The sequence below is a fragment of the Alligator sinensis genome, unplaced genomic scaffold, assembly GCF_000455745.1.
Source record: "Alligator sinensis unplaced genomic scaffold, ASM45574v1 scaffold38_1, whole genome shotgun sequence".
Classification (NCBI taxonomy): domain Eukaryota; kingdom Metazoa; phylum Chordata; order Crocodylia; family Alligatoridae; genus Alligator; species Alligator sinensis.
The window spans coordinates 801436-811286 of record NW_005842179.1 but is presented as its reverse complement, the minus strand read 5'-3'; the positions used below and the strand labels follow the sequence as shown (position 1 = coordinate 811286).

Genomic DNA, 9851 nt, shown 5'->3' with positions numbered 1-9851 from the left:
TTATAGTTCCTCATTACTATCCCAGAGGCAGTTGAAGGGCAGGTCTTTCATTTTCTCCTTAAGAGCCATGTCGAACCTCTCACTTTGTGCCACTGTCATTATCTTTTTCCAGTCTCCCACGGTGCCTGGGAAGGGAAGGAGACAGAAAAGATGCATTAGTGCATACCTGCTGCTTACACATTTTGTTGTATTTTGGATTAAACCTGTGTCTGGGGGAAGCTGCTATGAGTGAGGACAGTTCCTCAACTGCTGAAGTGTAACGCCCTATAATAGTGGTGACCAACCTTTTTCCCCAGTGGACTGGATGGTCAGTACCTAATCTGTCCATTTGGTGGTCCCCATCCAGCACCTGGTCGGGCACATCAGGGCCCCAACCAGCTGTGCCAAGAGAGGCAGAGGGAAGCCCAGCCCTGATCCAGCCATGTGGTGGAAAGGGACTTTGCCCAGTCCCAACCTGGCTCTGAAGGGGGTATGGAGGGGTATGGTTTGGCCTATATCTGGTCCTCTGAGTGGAGGGGGCATGAATGGCTCCAATCTGCCATGTGGGACTTGGGATTTTGGCAGTGGAAAAGGGTAGCATTACTCGCCTGCTGCCAAATTTCCCACCCATGGGGAGTCCTGCAAGCTGGATACCAAGGCTCTGTGGACCAGATTTTTCCCACAGGCTGGAGGTTGAACACCCCTGCTCTATGGGATTGGAAATGTGAAGAGGCAGGCTGCCAGAGGAGCAAAGGATTAGGGGGCAGCTTGCAGGGCAGATATGGGGGTGTGGGAGGCAGGGAATAGTGAAGCCAGGGACAGGAATCAAGGGTCAGGGGAGCAGGCACAGAGGAGCAGGAAGCAAGGGAGCATGTAGTAGGGTGTGAATAATTTTCATTTCAGGGACTCATTTCCATCTACTTGGGATCGCCGCCAATTGACCAATATCAGAAAAGAGGATTTGTTGTAAACTCTTGACACTTATTCATGACCCTCAAACTGAAAGTGTCCCATATAAGGAACACAAAATGAACTCCCATCTCTCTCTGACAGAGACAAGATGTTTGTTTCTTTGATTTGATTTTGTTTTGTTCTGGCTAGATTCACCCACACACTGATTGGACTCCCACATGTGAAATTGCCACCAGCACAGCAGACCAGCTCTGTTCTGCAGTCCAAGTGCTCATCAATCCCACGCAGGCTTTGATACCCCAGTCATCATCATCACTGCATCTCAGAACCTTTCGGCAGTGCATTATGTGATATGACAAACATCTCTAATATGGGCTTTGGTACTGCTGAATACATCCTATTGGGTCTGAATGCTTAAGGATGCCTCACACAGCTCAAATCAACTCTGTTGGCTCAGTCAGCAAGAAGCTGCAAGTACTTTCAAGAGGGAATACTGCTTACAATTAGATAACAGTTCTTTTACCTGAGCCGAGCAAGCCCTCTGTCTGGGTCAGGAAGTAATTCCAGGAGGGGCTGCCATGGGAAGTACTGTGGTACGTTCCTCAGCAAGATTATAATATCCCTCATTCCCAGAATAGAAATGACCAGATGAAGGCTCTCTGATCTGATATTAGTTCAATAACCCTGTCCAATCTCTCTACCTCCTGCAAGGTAAGAACAAATTCTTTACTGAATTCACTGATGCTTGTGCATGCTATGAACCCCCTGGGGGCACTGAGGGCTGTGTTCTGGTTCCAATGTCTATCCCTGGCACTGCTGGGTTGGCCTGAACCTCACAGCTCTGTCTGGCCACTCTCTAGATCAAATAGCTCTATCACAGACTGTGGCTCTGCCAAACTGCTCTCTAAAAAAACTAAGCTGTATCTTCCTCTTCTCTTGACCGTTCCCCAGCGTCACACCTCACAGTTCATAAAGTGGTCCTACCCCAGGCTCCCCTCTTTGTTTTGAGATAACCATCACTTCATCCAAAAATGTGGGGCGCAGGCAGCTTTTCTTTGGGAGGGACACCCCCTTCTCCACCATTTTGCAACTATCAGTCTCTTCCCACAGGCAGAAGGGCAGAGACTCCTTTCTCCACAGTCTCAAGTCAATGAGAGCTTTTAGTATCAGGCCTGTAGCACCTTGTACCAGGCAAAAAGTTCCTTTTAACTTTTGGGAAATGGTATTTGAGACACTGCTACATGGATATTAAACCCTACTTTCAAATTTTATCCCCTACAAAGTCAGCTGTTCCTGACCCATATGATTGCTACATCACCGTAGTGCACCATATGGCAACATAGCATGTCACTACATCACCATAGTGCAATATGTAGATGTGCCCATTGTGATTGGACGTTGTCAAAGCTTAGCTCAATTTTTTGTGAAAAGATTTCATGGGTTGAATACCTGACTGTATTTAGCTGTATCTGCCTTACCCTTGCGAAGAAATTGTCCTTTGCTTTTTTCTACGAGAGTGTCTGGCAGGAACTCATAGTTTGCTCTAGGATCTCTTTTCATGTTTTCAAATGTAGCCTGCTCCACAACAGAGTCCAGTTCCTTTTCACTCAGGTGCTTGCCTAAGAAGTTGCAGATTTTCAGCACAGCACTTCTGAGATCCTACAAACAGGATTGTTATGTACTTAAAAAAAAATTAAATCAAAATAATACAATGATAGGAAAAAGAATAATAGGATGTTGTAATGGCCTCAGATCAGTATCCTAGGCCCAGCTGGTCCTGGTTCGGCAAACAGGGTAACCAGTCCCCTGAGGCTACAGGCAACTGCTCCCAGCCACTCCAACCTAAATAAGGCTAGGCCCAGTCCACAGTACTTTGTCTGATACAAAGCCAGTACCATCCACACAGCCTGATGCTCAACTCTGACCCCTCTGCACCTCCTTGACTTACTTACTGGAGCTCTGGCTCTTACCACTGGTATACTTTGACTTCAGTACTGACTTCCCTGTGAATGCAGTCCCTAGACTTCACCTGAATATCAGGCGACAATCCCTGACCACCCAAGTTCCTGTCCTGAACAGGAGATATTTAAACAGGAGTGGAAATCAAACCACCTTTGTGTGTCCTGCCATCATTTGAGAGGTTTCTCATAGCTGCCAGATTTGTGTCTTTGGGGTTCATCTCAGAGCTTTCTTTCAGAACCAGAAGCAGAAAGTCTCAGCATTTCAGGAATAGGAAAACTTCATGAAGAGCGTACCTTGCTTCAGATATTAGCCTTTACATTATTCCTTTCAGCTTCCAATGTCAGAAGAAATGCTGCTGCTTCTTCCCCTGTTTAACTCAGACATTCTTAAGCCTTGCTATATTTTTAAGTTCAATTAAAATCAGGTTTAAATTCATGTAGTTCAGCAAGTGGAAACTCTTGAGTCTAAATTCTTAAATGGGTTTATACTTGTCATTTGTGCTCCTTCTGAAGGTAGTAAGAAATCAGAAAAAGAAGTGCTGATTGGAAAAGGACAATTAGTTCCTAAATAAAATGTAAATGTTGAAGCTGTTTTCATAGAATCCTACAAACAGAGCTGGAAGGGACCTCAGGATGTACTCAAGGCAGGACCATCTCTGACTAAACTGTCCTAGTGAAGTGTTTATCTAACCTGCTTTGAAAAGCTTCCAAGGATAGAGGTACCACAACGTCTCTAGGTAGCCTGTTCCTGTGTTTAACCATCCTCAGGTGATAGTACTGGATTTCAGGGATTTTTTAATAGATGTTCTCACTGGTTTCATTATCAAAACAGTTATTAAAGTGTTTAATTTATTCAAGCCTAAAATAATTTAAAAAAAATCACTACAAATGACACTAGTTCTTCAGGAGAAAGGGGTTGTTTCACAAAAATATACATATACATTTAAAAAAAATGACAATTACAAGTCTTTCAATTAAAATAATTTGATCAGCTTTAGCTTATACTAAAAATTCTCATTTCTCTTAAAAGAAGAGAGCCAAAAGGTAAGTTTGAAAGGTGATGTACTGCTATGCAGACAACAGATGAATAAAGCAAGGTAATTAGCTGCACTAACTCTGTCCATAAGTATCCTATATGTTGTCAATAAAAAACAAAGATAACCTCATGCAATTGTCTCCATTTATCTGATTGTCACAGCAGTGGTAGACTCTATTTTTGTTTTCTTTTTCTGTGCTCTCAAAGTATTGCATCAACACTGATTGTTTTGTATTGTTTATCAGGTCATGCGAACCATGTGTAGGAGCAACCCACATTTTGTTAGGCATTGACAAGGTAGAAATTAGAAAATCATTCTTTTCTTCCCTCCATTTCACTGTCAAATTGTGTTAGTTATATGAGACGACAAACTCATTACAAGAGCTGGTCAAACATTTCAGTGGCCAGTTTTTATAACTCTTTCATTTTTCTTGCTGAAAATGTATTTTCGCAGACATTGTCTCCCACATCCCTCCTGCCTTCATTTTATTATTATTCTTTGATCAAGAACCTAAAATGACATTTTTTTGAATTTTTGAGGATTACAGACTAAAAACTCAAAATATAAAGTTTGCAAGAGAGTTTCTTGCAAGCACATTTAACTGAAACTTTTTACAGGGGAATTCATCTTTTCCAAACCAGCTCAATTTGTGATTTATGCCAAAACTCATAAATTATTTCTAAAGCATGGGCACATTCTACCCTCTCAGTAAGTTTGGGCAACACACTTTAATAGACCTTATAGGACTCTTTATGCATTTTACAGTATATAGCATTGTATAAAAATACAGAGAAAGAGTCCTTGGAGTAGGAAATAGAACCAAGGCTTCCCCCCAGCTACTTGAATACCTAGCCACCAAGCTAGAAGAGTCGTACCTCCTCTTTCCATCGGATCTTCCACCAAAGCCAGATAGGCAGGGGGCGGGTGCTAAGTGACCCAGAGTGGAGGTGACTACCCCCGCCACCCCGCACTGCCGAGCCACTCCAGCTTTCCCTGCAAGGAGCACGCCCCAGGGTAAGTGGTGCAGAGAAGCCTCGGAGAGCCACAAGTACCATGCCGGCAAGCCACATGCAACTCATGAACTACAGTTTGGCTACGGCATGTGCAAAAGCAGAACTCTGGATAAATAGGGAATTATCAGGCAAACAGCTCAGAGGTGGTGATTTTGTCATACCCCTGCAGATAACTGGGACCAGCTTGAGTTAGTCAGCTAGTAGCTGGCCTAGCCAACTTGAGACCAGTTAGCCTGTCTGCTGCCCTGACGCAGAACACCTCTTTAAACAATATAAGGTAGAGCCCATTGAAAGTTAAGGGTTTAACTCCTATTTGGCACGTAAAAGCCCATTGATTTCAATGAGATTTTAGGTATCTAAGTATTTTTGTGACACAATGCATTTGCTGACTCCCTGGCTACATTTTTGTTCATTAGCCTCACTCACCTTCTTCATCTCCTCAAAGGTAAGGAAGAGAATATTGAAATCCTCTCTGTGGGTATACCAGCCTCTGATGTGATCCAGCCATGAGCTATAAACCACTTATGAAAAAGAACAGTAATAACAATAATACATTTAATAATTCCCAACAGAAGACTAGTTAAACTATCATTGTTATCAGGAACAGGCTATGGAAGCAATTTATCACATTTTCTCTTCCACATGCTGTGCTTAATTCCCAAATAACTGCCAGATAATTAATTTCATTTCCCATTTTGATTCACAGCCTTATCTCAATATAACTTTCATCCTAAAACCATAGGCCAAGCAATGTCCATCTTTTAATCAAGGTGAATACAGGACAAGTTGTAAGTTTAGAGATTCAGTCTGCTACATGATAACTACAACTGGTTGTACTTTCAGCGTACATTTGAATGGCATCCTGGAACATACATTTTATCCAGGATAATATATTTACACTCACATTTATGCTATCATATTTACTTTTGGAGAGCCACTAATCTCAAGTCTAGAGTTAAATTCCCTTGTGTTATTATCCAAAATCCCTGGTTATCTGGTAATCTTGACTAAATTCTTTAAAGAATCTTTAGCCTTTTTAGCACTGTCACATGGCAAACTGAAGAGTTTGCAGCAGTTTCAGCAACAACAGAATATTTTTTGATTTAAATATGGAATGACCATAACAATAAACACTAAAGATTCCCTGTTTTTATTGATGTGGTTAATAAAGGTTATTTTGATTTAACTTAAATGTTACATTTTCAGAGCCATATGCTGTAGGAGTAAAACTATGGTGCTGTGAGGGTGTTATAAATCTCAGATATAAAATAAATAAGTAATTTTTTGATTGACCACAAGATGAACATGAACCTTCAGTGTGATGCTGTGGCTAGTAAAGTGAGCAAAACGCTGGCTTGCATCCATAGATGCTTCTCAAGCAAATCCCGAGATGTCATTCTCCCATTGTACTCGGCCTTAGTGAGGCCACAGCTGGAGTACTGTGTCCAGTTTTGGGCTCCACAATTCAAAAAGGATGTGGAGAAGCTTGAGAGGGTGCAGAGGAGAGCCACGTGCATGATCAGTGGTCAGGAAAATAGACCTTATGATGAGAGGCTGAGAGCCATGGGACTCTTCAGCCTGGAAAAGCGCAGGCTCAGGGGCGATCTGGTGGCCACCTATAAGTTTATCAGGATGTGGGGGAACGTCTGTTCACCAGAGCGCCCCAAGGGCTGACAAGATCAAACGGTCACAAACTCCTCCATGACTGATTCAGACTGGACATAAGAAAGAACTTCTTTACTGTCCGAACCCCCAAGATTTTGAATAGACTGCCACCAGAGGCGGTTCAAGCTCCCACTCTGAACACCTTCAAGACACATTTGGATGCTTATCTTGCTGGGATCCTATGCTCCCTGCTGACTTCCTGCCCCTGGGGCAGGGGGCTGGACTCGATGATCCTCCAGGGTCCCTTCCAGCCCAAATGTCTATGAAATCTATGAAATAATAGTAAAATGAGAATAGGGGGACAGTCAAGGGCTTCGCTTATGGGGAGGTGAGATAGGATGTGGCATTACAGCATAAAGGTGATAGTTGTGTGTTCAAACTAACACTGGTAGTACTGGGATTCCTAGAAAAAAAATTGTAGTTTCCTTCCAGAAAACTACTGCAGTGTTTTTTTCCGCAGCGTGTATCTTCATTTGCGAACTCTTATCTCGGCACATAGGTGCTGAAATGTATTTCAGTCCTCATTTTAAGTTTCAGACAGAGCATCCAATAGAGATACACAAAGGAACCTACCTGATTGGTGTGAGGCGCGGGGCTATGCAGCTCCTGTGAACTGTGCCAGCTACTGTTTTCACCCCAGCCTTAAACCCAAGTTTTAGGACTGGTGAAGTAGGGAGCACGATTATGCTTTCTGACTCAATCTATTATGTATGCAGGTAAAGTTTAAACTGGGTTCTGCTCAGGGAGAACAACTGGGACTTTTATCTGAAAATGAAACCTTACCTTTCCCTGAAAGAAACCTCTCCATTAAAGTATTCAAATCTGGTATTGTCTCAAGGGCAAGCATGAACTTGGAAAAATGAAAATAAGAAACCATGACATCCTTAGGGTTCCTGGCAACATAAATCACCTGCAAAAAATTAACAGTCTCAAATATATCAGGTGGACATAATTAACCTAAATATTTGGGAGTTGTAACTGTTATTATTACAAGTAATACTAAATATTGCTACATATACTACAAAGAATTAAACACATAACTACATGTTTCTTGTAATAGTTAACTATGTGTTTTGTACCTTTGCCAGCTATTATACAAAAAATACTATCATAACTTTTTAAAATCCCACATAACCTCACGCATGTGCTTAAATGTATACACTAAAGTCATGTCATTGATACTACTCGTCTGTGAGGGACAGATAGCTCCACAAATATGCACAGAAGTGAGCAAACATTTCTTTCTGTTTGTGTGCATCTTTCCCACCAGAGAAGAGGGCCACAAACATTTTAAATCTCTGGAAACATGAAGGAGTTTCTGCAGGATTTTCTGCAGGAAAAATAAAGCAGGTCAAAGAGATGAGTATTCTGGGAGCCTTATTTGAAACCTGGGGACAGAAACTTTCCTTCATGGGAGATCTGAGGGAAATTCTTGAAGCAGGCATTGTGTCAACCAACCCACTAAAATCATGTCAGGCCAGCACTGCACACCTGTAGCATAAGAGCCTCTTGTTTTAAACTAAGAAAAGCAACACAAGAGGGAAGGCTGTGCTCAGGGTCATTATGAGAGCCTTCCTCTTCAGTGGTATCATCACATGGTTGGTCCCCTTGCCTTTGACAGGACCTGAGGGGAAGGAATGGAGCCTTAGAGGAACCCAAGATCTCCATTGCATATGGAGGGGAGAAGATTCACATCTGGAAGCCCTGCTGGGGAGGATGCTCTTCTGAAGAAAGAAAGAAGTTGTGCTTGGAAATTAAGGTGTACAGATCATGGCACCTACTTTTCCTCTTCTGTTTCTCAGACCTCTTGGAACCAAATAGTAAGGCAGGTGGGTGAAAAAGAGACGAGGTGATGGCAGATTGGCTAAATCCAGATTCTTTACATTGCACTCCAGCCATGGGACTCTATCCATTATTACAATATCTTCTGTTCCATTGCGATGGCCTTCATAAAAAATTAAACTCAAAATATTCTGCGTCCACACAGTTCCTGAGAAGGAAATTAATTTCTGATGAGTATTTTTTAAATTAAGGGTAATAATTCCCGAGAAATATAGCAACCCTGTTCCTACTGCACCTAAACAGCACTAATAGCTTTTAGGCATCCAACTCTAAATTAAATCCTATTCCACCCTGCCTGAGTCCAGGGTTTTTTTCAGGCAAAAATACATTAACAGCATTGACAGGAAGAAACAGAACTAAGGTTCCTTCCCACCATTCAGAGAAGTGCCTGCTTCATTGATCTACAGTCAAGCTCCATCTTGCTTGTCTCCTTCAAGTTAAAAAACTGAGAGTCTCTTCCATGCAGTGGGCCATAAGAACATAAATGTCATTTACTGGGGCCATTTAGCCTAGTATTCAGTCTCAAACAGTTGCAGTGCGGATGCTGAGAGGCAAAGTGAACAGGGCATGTCCAAATTCTTTCACTCCCTGCTCCTCTGCCATTGCAGCTTCCAGCAATTACTTGATGTCCCCTAATTCTAGTAGTTTGAAAAAGAAATAATAAAACCCTGTATACTTTCTATGCATCATTTAATATTTTGTAGACTATCACAACATTCATCAAGCATCTCTTTTCTACTCTAAATTTTAAAGTCCTACCTTATTTTGTTTCTTTAAACATGGAAGCCCTTCCTTACCCCTCATTATTCTTGATGCCCTTTGTACTGGGTTATGCCTCCTGTAGCCTGACCTGGGAGCCAGCTTCTAGGCCTGTGCGAAGCAGCAAGTATTCACTTTGGATTCAGATTCGGCTGATTCAGAGGAGAGTGATTCGATTCAGAGATTCAAATCACTGTCCTGATTCAATTCGGTCAAATCAGATCCAAAAGATTTGGCACCGCTTCAGAGATATGGCCATAGATTAAACAGGCAGCTGACACAGGTGCCTCCAGTTGGTAAGTCTGTTGGGGTTGGGGGAGAGAAGGAGCATAGGGGAGGGAGGGATTGGAGCTGAGGCTGGGACAAGCTGCCCGGCTGGGGTGGGGGAGGCACATTACTCCGGGAGAGGAGTGGGGGAGTGCAGGATGTGCCGGCGCGGCAGTGCTGAGAGTGGGGGCTCTACCTTGCTACTGCTTGCCCAGGGGAGGGAGGCATGATGCAGGTGCGGCTTGCTCCAGGTGGAAGGAGGCAAGTGGCAGCAGGGCATAGCCCCCACTCCCAGCACTGCAGCACCTGCCTCCCATGTCCCTCCCCTCCGCACCAGCTGGAAAGCGGCAGCAGTGCAGAGTCCCCCGCTTCCAGTGCTGATGCAGGTGTGGCAGTGCTGGGAGCAGGGGCTCTGG

At 43.1% G+C, this 9851-nt stretch overlaps 1 protein-coding gene across 1 annotated transcript in view; it reads right to left on the bottom strand.

Moving 5' to 3' along the window:
* The window catches only part of LOC102375463 (amine sulfotransferase-like), a 37642-nt gene continuing 27791 nt past the window's right edge, over positions 1–9851 (bottom strand). The window contains exons 3-7 of the mRNA XM_006026167.3: positions 8349–8557; positions 7351–7477; positions 5329–5423; positions 2370–2550; positions 1–125 (exon numbers count right to left, since the gene is read on the bottom strand). Of these exons, the coding sequence (XP_006026229.1) occupies positions 1–125; positions 2370–2550; positions 5329–5423; positions 7351–7477; positions 8349–8557 (737 nt within the window). The remainder of the gene's footprint in view (positions 126–2369; positions 2551–5328; positions 5424–7350; positions 7478–8348; positions 8558–9851) is intronic.